This window comes from Syngnathoides biaculeatus, chromosome 16, assembly GCF_019802595.1.
Source record: "Syngnathoides biaculeatus isolate LvHL_M chromosome 16, ASM1980259v1, whole genome shotgun sequence".
In the NCBI taxonomy this organism is placed as follows: domain Eukaryota; kingdom Metazoa; phylum Chordata; class Actinopteri; order Syngnathiformes; family Syngnathidae; genus Syngnathoides; species Syngnathoides biaculeatus.
The window spans coordinates 13,275,616-13,293,311 of NC_084655.1; the positions used below are offsets into that span (position 1 = coordinate 13,275,616).

General features: G+C 40.9%; 1 protein-coding gene across 1 annotated transcript in view; it reads right to left on the reverse strand.

Annotated features, from left to right (window-relative positions):
• The window catches only part of LOC133515002 (alpha-1,6-mannosylglycoprotein 6-beta-N-acetylglucosaminyltransferase B-like), a 51,458-nt gene that overhangs the window by 10,697 nt on the left and 23,065 nt on the right, over nt 1-17,696 (reverse strand). Inside the window, exons 6-10 of the mRNA XM_061847189.1 lie at nt 17,127-17,294; nt 15,769-15,933; nt 14,026-14,195; nt 3,063-3,194; nt 1,591-1,724 (exon numbers count right to left, since the gene is read on the reverse strand). Of these exons, the coding sequence (XP_061703173.1) occupies nt 1,591-1,724; nt 3,063-3,194; nt 14,026-14,195; nt 15,769-15,933; nt 17,127-17,294 (769 nt within the window). The remainder of the gene's footprint in view (nt 1-1,590; nt 1,725-3,062; nt 3,195-14,025; nt 14,196-15,768; nt 15,934-17,126; nt 17,295-17,696) is intronic.

The following is a 17,696-nucleotide window of genomic DNA, read 5'->3' on the forward strand; positions in this document are numbered from 1 at the left end:
TCAAGTTTGCCTCCAGTTTCACACAATGGACAGAATCAATAAATCCATCCATCCATTTTCTCTATTGCTCATCATGACATCATTTATAGGCATTGACGATTCAGTGGTAGAATTCTTGTCTGTCACGCTGGTGGAGGCTTCGCTCCGATTTACAGCCAATACAATTTCATATTTTTGGGGGTGTCAGGAGCTCAGTCTGTCATAAGTGTCACACAATTTCCTTAACTGGATAATCCATCTGTCCATTTTCTTTGCCGCTTATCCTCATGAGGGTCGCGGGGAGTGCTGGAGCCTATCCCAGCTGTCAACGGGCAGGAGGTGGGGCACACCCCGAACTGGTTGCCAGCCAATCGCAGGGCACATGGAGACAAACAGCCCCACTCACAATCACACCTAGGGGCAATTTAGAGTGTCCAATTAATGTTGCATGTTTTTGGGATTTGGGAGGAAACCGAGGTGCCCAGAGAAAACCCACACAGGCACGGGGAGAACATGCAAACTCGACACAGGCGAGACCGGGATCCAACCCTGCTCCTCGGAACTGTGAGGCCAACGCTTTACCAGCTGATCCTTCGTGCCGCCTTAACTGGATAAATAAACGCTAAATAAATGGAAAAATTAAGTCAGATTTTTTTCCAGATCAAAAAGTCATTAGGTTTAAAAAAAATAAATAAATTAAAAAAAATATATATATATATATATATACTGCATATATACAAATGTCAAATGAGTCACATTTTTTGGGTGAAGAAAAAGGAATGGGGGCTTTGGAGTCGACGAAACCAAGGCACCACAAGGGACAAAAATAATGAAAAATAAGGCCACTAATATTTGGAGTGATCCTTGTCTGCTTGCTGGCTACTGTCGAGGTGCCTTTGGGCAAGGCAAAATCCGCACTGCACTGGCTCAAGTGGTGTACCACTCACATCAATATTTAATTGTGACTGTCTCCTTGCATGACTCCATGTGTGGGATGTGGTTCTTTGTGTGGTCGGAATGACTGTGAGTTGAATTTCCCCTCGAGGGACACCAAAGAGTACTCTGTAATTAATTTTTAAAAAAGAATTCATTTTATAGAATGAACTGGAGCTGATCCTAGCTGATTTTTAGCAAGAGGTCGTGTGTACCGTGAATCCAAGGCACATAGAGACAAAGACCATTCACACTAACTTTCGTCTATAATGGATCTGACATGCAATGTTTTGGGACTGCGGGACCAAGCACGAGGAGAACATGCAACCCTGAAGAAAATCCTTAATGGTCAATTAATTGACAGACGGTTTATTATGCCAATTCCTTACTGTATTCAAGATTTCAGCAACTCCCTGTTTGGTGTGATAACGTTTGTGCATGAGCCAGTGCGAGTTTGGCCGTGGAACTACAGTGTTGGCCACAGTGTTGGCGGCTTGACGCATATGCGCAGAAGCAGCTGTTCTGAGGGCGCTCACAGCTCTGTGCCCCCAAACTCAGCTCAGAGAAACTCGACAACTAACAACACTCTCTGTGCCAATTTGTGCAGAACTGTGGATGACCGTGAGTGGTCCATCTCGCACCCATTTCAGTATCACAAAGACAAAAATATCCACATACGGAACATGGTCATGTACTGTTGGCTGTTAAGGTTCCAGTAGCCCCAGTTGGTTCTGTAGCCATGCAGAGTGGCGTATTCCTCATGGTTGTAGGCCGGCTCGGTGCCGAATGTGTCGATCACACGGATGTGGCACCTGGAACAAAATATGCAGTTTGGCTATAATAAGAACAAAGAAATTGCTTGCTTGCAGATGCACTCACCTCTATGAATTGGATGACTAAAAATAAATCGAGTTACACTTGTTTTTTTTTTTTTTCAGACAAAACAGGACACAGTTCACTCTTCTTATTTGGGTTTTCAACTACATTGAAATCATCATCCCAGTTTGACACATTACACTGTGTATAATTGAGCACTGAGGTTTGTAAACATTGCACCCTATATTCAAAAGACAATAGTTGGTCAATTTGACAATCTAGTCACTGATGGGTTTCTGTTTAAAGGTTAATTGTAGATAGGCTGCCCTATTATTTAAACATGCTTATGTCTGAAAAACACAAGCCAGGTTTGAAATGGGCAAGAAGGCTTTTCGTTGAAATGGGGGTAAATTGAGATGTAAGTCCAGAATCTTGGATAACTTTCAGTTTAAATGTTAATTGAGCTCAAACAGCAAATATCCATTCATTCATTTTCTGTACTGCTTATCGTGAGCGTGCTAGAGGCTACCCCAGCTATCTTCGGGCGAGAGGCAAAGAATGCACCCTCACCTGGTCGCCACATAGAAACAAACAACCATTCGCACTCACATTCACAACTAGGGAAAATTCAGTCTTCAATCAACCAAGTACATATGTGGGAGAAAACCAGTACCTGGACAAATTTCAACCCCGGTCCTCAGAAGTGTGAGGTAAATGTCCTAACCACTTGTCCACCGTGACACAAAACAGCAACTAATATGATAATGATATCGTCGAAACTCTTCACAGTATTTTGTATTGCGGAACACTGAATATAATATGATGCAATTGAAAAAAATGGCTGTTACCATAGTAACTGACTGCAATAGTAACCCATCAACCAGGATTTAAAAATATGCCATTTCGAAACAAATCCTGATTAGCCACCTAAATAAAAAGCTTCACATAAGAAAATTTTAATCTTTGACCACCAAAGGCCACTATTTTTAAGTGGGCTAATATCAAATTAGGGCTGCACCTGGGTGTTTAATTTTAAATGTGCCAAACAGCCAGTTTAGCACAGAATGATCACTCAGGGAAGCCCAAAATCAATTCATGTAATCCAATTTGAGAAGATTCATCAGTGCACTGCTTGCATCCATAATCAGTGTCGAGCCTCAAGAGGAAATGCAACATAGCAATTAAGAAATAGTACACCAAGCGCTGAGATGGAGAGTATTTGTCAATCACCTGATTTGGTTCTGCAGCTGATCCTTGTTTTCCAAAAGTTAAGAAACAGCATAGTTAAATTATCTTTTCAAAAACGCAACACTCAGCAAGAGCAAAGTACTAACTTGTGCTTCTTCAGTGACAGACCCATGTGCTGCTTCATCTGCTGCAGGCCGTGGTAATCTGTGTAGATGAGGTCAAAGGGCAGAGGGCCGGTCAGAGGGCAACTTCCTCTTCCGGGCGGGACCCCCAAAAACCTGCACACATAATATCCATACAGACCACTGCGCAGAATCCTTAGGCCATATAAAAGATGGAACTGTAGTGGTACCGTGACTTACTGACAATTTACAGTAAAATACAATTTTGAAATTGTGTTTTTAAAATACACAAACAACACTGTACTGTCTAAAAAGTATGATGGCTGTTTGAATAACCACAAGAGCTGGAGTCTGTTCGTCTGTGTGTGAGTATCTGAGTAAGGGTTGTGGCCTACACCAGCTCCTTGCGAGTGTTCTCATTTTGTGTGTTAGGCTGTTGGTCCTGTTCACATAAAAGTAAATATAACAACAACAATAAACACCAAGTAATTCCCGTAACTCTTTGGTTCAGGGATTCATAAGCAGGCACGTACACAGACAAAACTTCAGTGAAGCACAAGCACCTGCCTTTTTGTGCTAGATGAGAATCAACTGCCCTTTCTACTGAAGTCCAGTTTTTACATCATTGATCAATATTTACAGTAAAGAAAATCCCCCACGGGGCCATCATTTTCCCCCAAAACTGATTTGATATCTGACGGGGCAGGGATATTTGAATTCTTTTGTGTCATGAGCAAGGCTGGACCACGTCCAAGAGGGGCATGGCCTGGCCATCGCTCCGAGCAGTTTCATCTCTGATACCTGTCGCCGGTCACAGCTGTGTCACATGAGTGTATTTAAGATGGAGTTGTCACTGTTTTTTTCCAGTTCATTGAGTATGCTTTCCCGCTTCCAGGGTTACCCCGCAACTGCGCCATTATAGTCCAGTCACGCTTTTGGTTATGCTCTTTAGTTGACCCATAATTATCGGACATTGTTTCTTGTGTTTTGGACTCTGCCTTCTTGGACTGTGTTGTCGTGCACAACTTTCGTTTCTAATAAAACCCACTGAACATCATGTTCTCATCTTGGAGTCCTGCATTTGGGTCCGCCCGTGCACCGTTGGTTCATGACATTTTGAGAATTCTGATCTGTGATTCACACCTTGCCACGCCACCTTTCATGCTTTGATGACAGTTGTGTTAGTAAAATATACATATTTTCTTATGGATGATTCTGGTTATGGGTAACTCTTTTGGGGGGGCTTGTGGACTTCCTCCCAAAAACGTCTATGCACCTGCCTGCTCATAAGTCGAAATATCACTGTACTTTGTCCCAGTACGGCACAGACTTACTCCGAGTTTGCAATGCTAAAACAAAACACAAATCTTACTTGAGTCTGTGTATTAATTCACAGGGGAATTCAGACTTCCAGGAACTTCGACAAACAGGAGATGTCATTCTACAATTCTGTAATGACTCACCCTCTAATAATTTTCATGGAAACTGTTTTTGTCAATGTTTTGAAAAGTCACAATGGCTGCTTTGAAAAAGGGTCATTATATAAACAAAACTAGCAGTAAACAAATAGTAATATCTAATTAAATAAAACCAAGCCTCGATGAATTCAAGCATAAGGATGCTTGGCTAACAAGACTAGATGAAAGTAATAAAAATAACAAGGTGGCAAAAACTGGAGAAGCTCCAAAAACCCAACCAAAAAATCCAGCACAATACATGATATGAATATGGGGAGAAGGGAAAATGTCACTTCCCCGTGAAAATTTGCACAACCATGTTGTAACTTATTCAGACTCAACATTGGCCGCCAGTTAACTTCCACCCATAACTACTGGACATAAAAGAACCATCAAAGTAGCTCATTTAGATCCTCGCAGTCGAAATACTGCATATGGACAGTTCTTTTGATCCAGATGCTCAGAAGCGATCAATGAGGCTTTCTGTGGGAAAGCGCGTGCGTGTATGAAATCGCTCTGGTTGATGCAGAGACAGACACAGCGAGTGTTCAAACAGTAGGAATAAAAAAAAATAAAAAAATTAAATAAACAAGATCAATTGCGCTGTGAAGCATTTCGGTGCTCTCAGGAAGACGACGGTGACGCCGTTCAAGCGTTTCAAACGCAGCGAGGCAGTCCCACAATCGTAAAGACAGCCAATTTGTCCACACAGCTTGTTTTGGATCTCGGGAAAAAGGCACATTATTTGTGCAACACTAACTAACGTTTTTGACAGAACAGTGGAGTGACTTTCAAGCATTTTTTTTTTGTTGAATCGTTTTGTCACCGTGCCTTCACGGTGCTTGTCATGTCATGTAAGATGTTGCCTCCGAGAGTGTGACAGCACTTGGTTTCCATGCGCTTTGCGGGAAGAACAAAGCGTGAATGACATTTAGGAGGGCAAAGAACCGCCTCCAAGGTCAAAATAAAAACATGATTGTGGTTGGTTGCTTTCTTTGACAGCAGAATTTGTTTGTTTTAATAGATAAGAGAACACATTTACAGACTGAGCCAGATTTCTCTTTTATTCTCAAGTTGCGTCAGGAAGGGCATCCGGCGTAAAAATTGTGCCAAACATATGTGCGTTCATCTGAGATGACACGCTGTGGCGACCCCGAAAGGGACAAGCCGAAAGAAACTTACTTACTGTACCAGTATATAAAATACTCATCGCTGGCATCTATTACAACTTTGATCTTACCAAAATACAGACCAAAACTAGGGTAATATATTCAAATGCTCGTCCATAAATATCCCCATTCTAACATTTCTGCTCCTTTTACACCCCCCCCCCACGAAAAAAAAAGAGATTTCAGTTACCGTAATTATATATAAAGGGAAATTGTTAAAATTTAGATGGCACGGAGGCGCATGTAGTTAGATCGTCTGGAGGACCGGGGTTCGAATCCCGGCCCTCCCAGTGTGGAGTTTGCATGTTCTCCCTGTGCCTGCGTGGGTTTTCTCTGGGCACACCAGTTTCCTCCCACATCCCAAAAACATGCAACATTAATTGGAGCCGCTAAATTCCCCCTAGCTCTGATTGTGAGTACGACTGTTGTTTGTCTCAATGTGACCTGTGATTGGCTGGCAACCAGCTCAGGGTGTACCCGGCCTCCTGCCCGATGATAGCTGGGATAGGATTCAGCACACCTGTGACCCTTATGAGGATAAGCGAATCAGGAAACGGATGGTTGGATGTTAAATTGTTAAAAATAGTGTTTGAGTGAGAATTCCAAGATGGAGAAAATGCTGATTTGGCAGGGCAAGAAAAACTATTTTGCAAAGAAGTACATGCAATGCATACATAATTCATGATGTATTAATTATTAAATATTTAAGACAGCGATGTATCACCTGAATTTATCTATGACCTAGTTCAGGCGTGTATAATTTATAAAATGTGAAGAGTATCTAATCAGACACGGGCCTACCGCAGCTTGCAATTAATTTTAAGTACAAAAAGCTATGGGATACTGGTAGAAATACTGAGGCATTGACAATAATTTATTGAGCAAAGAACAAGTAAGAGAAGAGAAACATAAAAATAATGGTATTTCTGAGAAATACAAGTTTATATGTGCCCTGGGATCTGCCGGCGACCAGTTCAGGGTGAACTCCGCCTCTCCCCGAAGATAGCCGGGGCAGGCTCTCGCACATCCGCCACCCTAGTGAGGATAAGCAATACAGAAAATGGACGAATGCATCAGAAGTGCTTTTTTCCCAGCCACTGGAAAATTTGGGCTTTTGTTGGGATCTACATATTGAATACACAAAAGAGCAAAATCAGTCATTATTTGGACAACGAGCGCAATGAGCGACGCAGCCTTGTGGCAGCTTGTTGTCGACACCGATGAGCAGGAATGTGTGAAGATTTCATTTCATCCATCAAGATGGATTTTTGCACTTTTGCCTGCTAAAGACCCCTTCACATGACAACCATTTGCTCTCTGCGGTTTGTGCTGACAGTAGTAGAGTTGAGGTAGAGCAATTTTTTGGGTGTAATAGATGACTTTCTTTTGCCTATCATCCATTAAAATAAAACATCCATCTCAGCCATTAGCTTCAGCAATGGCCTATTAAAATCATTCTAAAAATCCTTCTATTGCGCAAACACAAGTAGCAGAATCCCTCAGATGCTTTACAAAATGAAGCATTCTCTTAAAAACTACACTAATGTACATATAAAATTCATTTTTATAACTTTGAGAAACATACACGGTTCATATGCCTTCATTTCGTTTGACCCATTTACACACCACTGTTGCGATCCTCAAACACATTCAACAATCCTACAGTAATTAGAGGTACATAGAGAAAGTTCAAATTTACAATATGTAAATTTGCCAAACACTAGAGCAGATAGTGGCGCAGACTGATAAAAATGTATTTCTCTCCTCATACATACAAATCAGTTATGTCGTCAACGTGGAGAAAGAATCATAACAAAATATGTCCCAGTTTTCACACTATTAGAGTAACGTGTATAAAAAGAACTACGGTCAGCAAATATCAAACATACATAAAATATTGTGTCCAGCACTGGCGAAAATTACAGTAAAATGAAATTCTGAAAAAAAAAATGAAAATAGAGTGCAGCAAATATTAGAAGTTATTTTTCTACCTAGCCCCCAAAACGAGTGAACTGTCCCGTTGCGTATTCACGTAGTACTTAAACCTAATTGGTGTGTCTGCAATTAATCAATTGTGTGTCTGTCGTGCACCAAATGGCTGTGTTTTACAAATATGGCTCATTGGTGCCCAAATTTGACTCTCAGTATTTTGTAATTGCAAGGACGTCACATCATTGTATACGAATATAGTGTATACAAGTGTGCTTAGTGGCAGCACGGTGGATTAGTTGTTAAGTGTTGGCCTCACAGTTCTAAAGTGCAGGGTTCAATCCCAGCCCCGCCTGTGTGGAGATTGCATGTTCTCCCCGTGGCTGCGTGGGTTTTTCCCCGGGGACTCCGGTTTCCTCCCACATCCCAAAAACATGTAACATTAATTGGACGCTATAAATTGCCCCTAGGTGTGATTGTGAGTGCGGCTGTTTGTCTCTATGTGTCCTGTGATTGGCTGGCAAGCACTTCAGAGTGTACCCTGCCTCCTGCCCGTTGACAGCTGGGGTAGACTCCAACCCTCCTGTGACCCTTGTGAGGATAAGCGGCTACAAAAATGGATGGATGGAAGTGTGTTTAGTGTTTTGTAAAACATGTGAGGTTGACATTGCGCTTATATTGGTGAAAATCTAGTGCATTCCTTCCCCAGAAGGCTTTGATAAATGTGTAGTATTTTGGAATTTGGTGTTGCAATTTTAAGTAAAAGGTTATTTAGTATTGTATTAATGGAACCAAGAGCAAAGTGGACACTTTTTCTAGATTCCCTGATGATCGTGGAGGTAGTCGGATATAAAGTATGCTAATTTGGTAGAAGGTAATAGGAAAAGGATTAAAGTGCATTGAAGATTTTGAAGTTGAATATAGTATATGAACATGACACATTCATATTCATTGACCCCGTTTATAACCCAGTGAGTCAACTGATGAAATTAAAATTTCTGAAGCAACATCTTTAATTCAGTTGTTCACAAAAAATGGAATACTTTTATTCGTCTGCATATTTCTTTGAACTGCATCTATTTTGCCGTTTTACAGTGACAATAACTTGGTGGTTGCCCAATATTTTTGCACCATGAATTGCTGAATCCTATCAGTTATCGATAATGTTATCCGAGAAGAAGAAGAATATATGGTCAGTTGAAGTTGTAGAAGTTTTATAGACATTGATATTAAATCATCTGGGGAAGAGAAATCAAATTTTACGGAGGAGGCTGGGTGAGGAAGTGCAGTGCAAAGTCAGCAACTCATTTGTATTCTCGCCATATTGCATTCCCATTTTCGCTCTTCTTCACTGTGAGCGGGATTGCACACTAACACCTCATTTACTCGAACAGAAATTTCATTAAATTCGAGATGACGTGTGAAAGATGTTTGTGTTCTTAAGAAAAAATTGCGACCACAAATGCATTTCTCAAGAACTTTTCATTTTTCATGGTATGTTTTTCGGAGAAATGTTTTGCAAATCACCTGTGAAAAATGTCTCAGAATCGGTGGTTCTACAGTTGTATATTAATATTGGATAATTAATTACAATTGGCATGATAAATACATTGGTTTAATATACAAGTATAAAAACACCTTATAAGAAGAACTGAATTAGGCCTATTTCAGTATTCTTAAATCCAATCTATGTGTTTGAGATGCATAATCAAGAATCAAATCAAAAATGCTTGTTAAAAATCGATTTCATTTCCAAATCGATTCCGCTGCGTGTTTTCGCCAATGATAACATATTTTGGAATTGGATCAAATCTTTGAGACATTGCCACCACAAAGTAAAAAAATAAATAAATAAATAAAAAAAAAAAAATATGAAACTTTTTTTTTTGTTGTATTTCGTCAGAAAAACTAAATAATGCCAGGTTGGCATTGTAAATGAAAATCTGTTCTCGAATGTGTTCTCATGGCCTAACCTGGAAAAAAAATAAAATACACAAAATAATAATTTACCATCCATTTACAGTGGTTAGAGTTTGGGCGTATTGTGGTCACTGACTTACGTTCCACATAAAAGGTCTCAAAAAAGGTTCACATTTTGGATTTCTATGCTAAAGCATAAAAAGTGAGATAAATCAATCAGAAGACTGCAAGGTGAGCACATATTGGCGGTGGCACAACACGAGACTTCTTCTCATTTGGCACTTCATAGTCAATCTGATGAGCTTTTTGATTACCAAGGCATTTTACAAAGTGATATTTCCACAAATAAATCCCAAGTAACTGTGATAGTATCACAAAACACACTATTAACACACTTGAAAGAGGAGTGGCTACTCTCGATTCTTTCAAGGAACCTGCCGAATAATAATTGAAAAGCCATGGGCGAAATGTAAAGCCCCGCTAACATGGTGTAAAGCCACAAGACAGAAATAAAGTGGATGTAACAGCATGAGGTGAAGTCAGTGTCAATGGGAGAAAAGAAGAAGAGATTAGAACATCCTGGGGAGAGACGACGGTGCCGTCCATGCAAGGAGGCAACAGGGAGTCTCACTGACCGCATTAACACAGACGCTGTTGTGTCTTCAGATTATTTTATGACAACATCATCTCCTTATGTGTAGGCTACTTTTTGCCCCCAGACATAAAGCCGCTTCCTCATTCCATGCTATCACCCACCACGTCTCACTTGCGCTGTTGCGGGTTAATTAGCCATTCTCGCTCTTTGAGAGAATGCCACGAGCAGATGTGACAGCCATCTAGAATACCACGCAGACTGCAACACACACACACAACACACCTTGAGTCACAGTGCAACCAGTGCCGCTGTGACCAAACAGCGAATGATGTCATCAGCGCTCTATTATTGAGAGGCTTCTTCCTCCCTTATTCATGTTGCTGCTGCTCATATGTGTTTACAAGGGTTTGTGCGACGCTCGTCATGACTCAGTGGCAAATCAACACCCAAGATAACGCTTTCAGAAAGATTGCGCTCAGGCAATGCAGTATGCAAATCCATCCATGTATCCATATTCTAAACAGTTTTTTTTTTCTATTCAGAGTTCCAGGGAGACGGTGCCTATCACTGCTGACACTGGGCAAAAGGCAGAGAGCACCCGGGACTGTTTTCCAATCACCTGGCGCATAAAGTCAAACAAACGTTGGGTTGTCTTGTCACTTCATATATTCATATCAACCGCATTGATTGGTTGCCATACTCTGTCTACCATTCGTCAGTCTATTGAAATGCAGTCTGAATCAGAGTCTGAGCCACATTTCAAGGATAAGAATTTAAACAAGCCTAACCAACGCAGTCGCTGACGGGTATGAGTGAACGTATCTTATAGACGGTATTGATATATAGGTTACTACGTGTCTGTGTTTTCCTACTTCTTACGTACTATAACTTGTGAGAAACAAGGCTTTACTGTGCCACACAATATCTACAATTTAGGATTATGTTCACATTTTGCAGCTATCATCGTTATTAAGTCGATAAACCCGTTTGAACAATGATTTAAATATGAATACAGTACAATTTTAATGATAGTATTTCATTAGTTACACATGAATGTTGAATACAATAATGTGCAAGTGGATGGATTTCGTGGTGATTACTGAGAAATTGACAATTTAACATTCATTTGAAAGGCCCATAAACCCAATAATGTGATTGTGAGGCCAGGAAAAATGCTGCCACTAGCGGGGAAAAAAGTTTCATTACAGCCCACTACAAACCAGATAAATGAAAATAATTTAAATTTAACTGCTATCCAGTTATTGACAATTTTGTGGCTTTTGTGTTCAAAATGATTTATTCAAAAGCACGCAAAAAAAACATAAATCCTCCTGGCTCCAGTTTCCTCTCACATTCCCTCACTGTGCATGCTAGGTTAAATGAAAAGTATGTGATTTGTTGTCTATAAAATATGTATAATACCATATCTGTAATATGTATAATATATGTCTGCGACTAACACAGGTGACCTGTCAAGTGTGCTCCTCTGACTCTTCCCCAAAGTCAAGTATGATGGGCTCCAGTTCAGATGTGACCCTGACCAGGGTAAGCAGTAGAAAATAACTGGATAGATGGAGAATAAATTACTGGACTTTACCAACTTACCTCTCAGGGTAGTTCAGTGAGATTGGGAGTTAATCTTTCTCTTGCATAAAAATGTAGAACTATATCAATGAGCAGTATGGTGAGCCTCTTCCCAAAGCATGGGTAAAATAGCGACGAGCAGGAGATGTAAATAGATTGGAGCCTGAGGGAATCTGTGGGAGCACAACCTACATCACGATAAGTCAATTTAATAGCACGTGGGCGAGTAGGAATAAGGAATTGAGAGACAGATATTACTCAGTAATAGTCATGCAAAATGGATTTTCAAATATTGCCCATAAACGGGCAATTTAGAAATGCCATACATGCAAGTGGGATGCGTCGTGTACATACACTAAAAAATGTATCCCGAAGGACTGAGACTGATCAATCTAATTGCCTCCAATTTCAGACCCCCATTATAGCTTCCCTCAGGCTGCAAGTTTTATTTCCTGATGAAGAGAGTACACTATCAGCTCCAGACAAATGCTACGCTGCCTGCATCTATAAATGTATATTTACTAACAAGCTATCAACTGTGTGTCTCTAAAGTAGCATCTGCTGAAGAACAGTCCCAGGACATTAGCAGTTGCGATTTAATGACCACAACCACGGCGTTCGCTTCTTTGCCAATTCCTTTCCGGCTGCACGGTTCAAGTGGTCCAATTCCAATAGTTTTTGTCCCATGTGGAGTCAGGCATCGATAATGCTTCTTTGTTGTTTTAATGAACTCTTGCACAGCGGTCATTTTGTCACAATAAAATGGGAACCAGTACTTCATGCGGTTAAGACTACACAGCTAATCAATAGTTTTGCTTCATCATTGTAATCGAAATGATGATGAACAAATCCAACACATTTAAAAAACGTTAATTGAATCTGCCAATACGACTGCAGAGTGAGCGACGATGTAAACGCACAATATTTTTATCCATAAACACATCCGCTGTAAAACAAAAAAATGAATTCTCAGTGCCCAGAGCATGAAATAAGGGAAGTGTGTTCACTTCAATAGCTTGTCATAGCTGCCTCCTGCCACTCAGTTTCATAATTTATTTGTTTGGCCATGTGTGTATGCAGGTATGCAGTAAATGTAAACACGGTCATATCATATGTGGGTCGAGTTAAAGTAGATTTATATATTTAAAAATGCTATCAGACACTAAATTGGCTAGTTCAAGCATGGAAATCGAGCTTTTGGGTCCACGTTAGACCTCATTTAATCACTTCTTATCTTAGTGTTCCCAATGGATTTGGGAACGGCTATAAATCAATAGAACATGACACCAATTACAGAGGTAAATAATACTGCGGCCAGGCGTACTATTCCCACCGAAGCATAATTCCCACTTTGTGGCTCTCCCGACTCTGCCCTTATCAAAGCACCTTTTCCTCCTGGCCTGATATTTGAGCTCAAAGGGCAGCCAAACCCATTAATGCCATTGCTTCTTCTCCACAGCGGCGGATGGTTTGCCCACTAACAAGCACACATTATCATCAGCCTGTCTTCACCCGCTTCTCAGCGCCCACAGAAAATCAAATATTGCACACAGGCGTCTTCCCAGAGAAGAAATCCGTAAGGATCACGAACACTGCCGGCTGCCTGAACTCCCCACCTCGGGAGTGTGACAATCGATCAAGTCTTGCACTTTAAGTTAAAAACTGCCTGTCAACTTTGAAGAAGTGTTGTGCACGTGTGTTAGCATGTGTGGCCCGATGACAAGCAGCAAGCCGGTTAGCACTCGGGAGTCGCACCAGGGAGGAGTTGCACAAACTGCAGTGATGCTCACTGTCGAGCCCTCATTCAAAAATGTTCTTCGGAGGAAGTAAGAATTATCAGTGATTGGGCTGTTGATTACTTTCAGAGAACACCCCATCAATCGCGAAGGACTTTACTATCCATCCATCCATTTTCCTGACTGCTTATCCACCTACTGTAAAAAGTTTTAAAACGATTTGGTGAAGACCCCAACAGCCTCATCCAACATTGTGACAATAACGAGTAAGATTACGAGCAAAACAGGACCTCACAAATTCAGGAGAAAATTCCAGTTTTGTTTCTTCTCCCTTTGTTTCACTCTTCACAGAAAATTGAATTCTGCTTATGAGGCGAGATGGAATTGATCATAATTTTTAATTCCTGTAACTTGTGTCCCGACAATGTTGCCCATCCAGTGCCTTCTTTTGCATCTAACCATGTCTATACATTTGACTGCTATCCATTTGTATTCACTATGGTGGCCAAAAACTCCACATAAATATGAGCAAAGGAAATACCCAAAATATTTCAAGTTGGTGCTTTAATGAACATAAACGGGGGAATCGATACATACCCATGCAGCTCCTTGGCAGAAACCGAGATCTTGAGGTCGTGTCCAAGCACATATAGAGCTGTGAGGATGTCGGCCCACTGCACCATCTCACCCAGCGGACCCCCTTTCAGCACCTTAGGGCTGAACACATCGCCAGACTCCTCTGTCAGAAATCCCACGTGGACAAGAATCTGTATTCACAGGAATGGTCAAAAGTGAGCCCAGGAAAGGACAGTCAAGCTAATATTTGTTTCTGCACATTGTGTGGCTGGATTTTTGTGGAATATCTTATTCCAAGTTGCCAGTATTTGAAGATTTTACCTGTCTAGACGACATGTGCTCCTCCATGGGGGAAGAAGTGATTTTTTTTCACATACTGGATGCTTCAGATTTCCCAGACAGCCTCAGATATAATATACTATTTTGACACTAATGAAAGTGATAGGACCAAATAGACAAATTCGTGCATATTGAATCTCCCCCCAAAAAGTCAAAATTTTTTTTGTTCACAATCTTTTAACAACACACATCTCTCGTCTCAAATCATATAATTTAATTAGTATACCTTACACACACGAGAAATGAAAATAACACGGAGCATAATATATTTATTCACAAAAGAGAAAATGCATAATGTACTCGCAACCAGCCTTCCCTTTTCCCCCTTCACCCCCATCCCCACACAACCATGCAGTAAAACTGTTATTTTTTTCTTTTTCAGTTTCACAACAATGTTGACATCACACTTCCAGTATACAGTTTTGGAAAAGCAACGGGAGCGTAATATACCGGAACATAGCAAAGCAGGCAGTTTGTATCTTGTTGGTGGATTGCCATTGGTTGTTTTGTTGCCTAACCTGAACACAAGTGGGGGTGTTCTCTTTTTTCACAGACAACCATTTTTAGTGTTCAGAAAGAAAACATTAAAAGGATGATTATTTGTGTTCTGTTTCTATGACAAACATCCATTTATCTCTCCTGCTTTTCAAGGTTATGTGCGAGGTGGATCCTATCCCAGCTGACCTTTGGCTTGATCATCTTTATTTTAGACTCTCGAGATTGGTCACGACTCAATCCCAGGGCACGTGTCGACAACCAGTGACAATTCCGTATATGTGGGAAGAAACTGGACTACCCAGAGAAAACGTACAACAACACAAGGACAAAAACTCCACACAAAATGTCAGAGCTGCGATTTTCACCACAATCACATACATGCTGTTCAATTCGAACAAGTGGCCCCCTTCACCCTACACGTACTCTTGAAACACAATTAGAAAAGAAAAAGTGGGGTTTGTCAAGTCTTTAGGAGGACTAAACCACTATTGTTTCCACACATACAAAAAAGCAGAACATCAGAGGCACCATTCAAACAATTCAACTGAGGCCAAGGGACTTCAAAGCCATTGACTTTTCTTCAGAGGGCGTTCACAAAAACACGCTGGAGTTTCAGCTCAGCCGAGCCAATCAATGCCTATTCTACTACTCTCATCGTGGTATTCAAATCTCTAGCTGTATAAACTACCATTCACTGGAAACGGACTCAGTTAAGGAAGTGGGGTTTTATTCCCACAAATGTCACAGCAGTTTTGGTCAAGGCACTTCATAAAAAAAGAGCGTGGTCAGAGCGACCTAAATGTTTGTTTAGACGGTATTAAGACACTTCACTGCAACCAAATGAGGCACTTTAAGTCTCGTGTCATCTGCTGATGGAAGCGCTCGTGTGGGGATGCATATTTATGTGTGCAAATTCTCCACGCTCACCCGCTTCTCGTCCCTCCAGTGGCTGCGCAGCTTGTCATCCAGCCGCCGAGCAGCAGAGGCCCACTGTGCTGCCAGCCTGCGTATGCGTCTCTTCATGAAGTTCAGAGACTCCTTTCCAGTGCCCACCTGCTCCAGCAGAGCGCCCGTGTCGAACCGGAACACAGCCTGGGGGACATGAGCCGTTGTTAGTTTTGTAACTCCTGATTTTATCTTTTTTTTTTTTTTTTTTTTTTAAAACACGCCAGTATTTCATTTCTTCTAGCGAATCGTGAGTCATCATACAAAAAGCATGAGGGATTATTGCTTGGCCTGATCAATGGGGGATTTTAAAACTATATTAGGCACAGAAAGACATTTGTGTCCATTTGCACACATTAGGTATGCCAGCACATTGCTGTTAGATAAAATACAGGAAATCTACAATAAATGTTGTATTTATAACTTACGAATGTGTTTGTTGTAGATGAGAAAATTGAAATCCCGGATTTTTTTTTTATCCTTACTGGGCTGTGAAGATTGTAAAAACAGCTGCCAGGCTGATGCAGTGCTGTTGTACAACTACAAACAATAGCAACAATTGTCAGACATTGCCAATCAAAACAGAGCATTATTATCTTTGCAGAGGAATAATTTCAAATGCAGCTTTTTGGCTGTATCTCAGGGAAAAAAGTACATTTGACTGTTTCCCACATATATGCCCGCGCTCTTACAATGAAGTTACATTTAATCTGCAGAACAACTGGTGGAAGGCACAACCACATCCAGTACCCAAAGGATTCCTCTCAGTGAGTTGCGCCTGCAAATACAGTAGCGTGCAAAAAGGAGGGCTGGAGACTGACTCCACATCAGAATTCATAGTGGAGGCGACACAATGCTTTTGAGAGGACCCTTCATGCAAGGGGAATTCGAGCTTTAATAATCATTGCGCATGAAATGCATCATTTGGTAATGGCGAAAACGGCGATTGAATGACCGAAGGGTGTAGAAACACCAAGGGAATGACAGGTAGTGCTTTGTGGAAGGATGCCGTGTTGCATATTCAACATGTCAGGATGTTAGTCTTCATAAATTAAAAGTATGGATTGATTTAAGAAGTGATAAATGCTCAGTTTCACCCCAATAAGTTAAATGCACGCTGCAGAAACAGGCACAGGACCAAATCTACAAAGGTAGGAGACCCTCTTGATGTTTAGTATTCTGCTCTACTTAATTTTGCTTGTCATTTTGAAATATTTGCCCCTGACAGCTCTCACATTGGCAGCCTTGCTCCCGAAAATTTATGCCTTCCAAGACAAAGATTTTTGCAGGGGTAATAAGTTTGATCCCTTTATAACCAATAGCAGTCCTTTGTGTCCTACTTGTTTCCGAGGTTGAGGCTTCAAGGTGGGCGTTGCAGTCTGATTCCTCCAGGCTAAAGGAGGACAGAACCACTCCACCTCACTCAGATAGATGAGAAAGGAGCAATCCGAGCCATCAACGCCATAAAAAGCGTAGCACGGGTCAGAGGTCCAACGGGCACGCATCCACTGGAACACACACGCACAACCGTATTTCAAGACTCAAATGTCAAACAGTCTTTTTGATTGAAAACTGTCACAAGGTTTGAGATGGAAAAAAGAACGACACACAGTCAGGTTTTCCTACGTAATTGGAGCCAAAATGGAAAGATCCGATATACGGCGTCAAGGCGAGCTTGACGTCATTGAAATACAGTGTTCCCTCCCTGCTAAAAATGTTCTATAGAAATTCTATAGAATTCTATAGAATTTGTACAGAACAATTTGTTCGATAGAACTTTGGCTGAGATTTTCTATAGAATTTCTATAAACTTGGGTCCTAAAGTTCTCTAGTTCTTTAGAAATTCTTTAGAAATGTTCTGTAGAAAATTTTTAGCAGGGTTCGTAATGGTCATCTAGAATAATAATCAC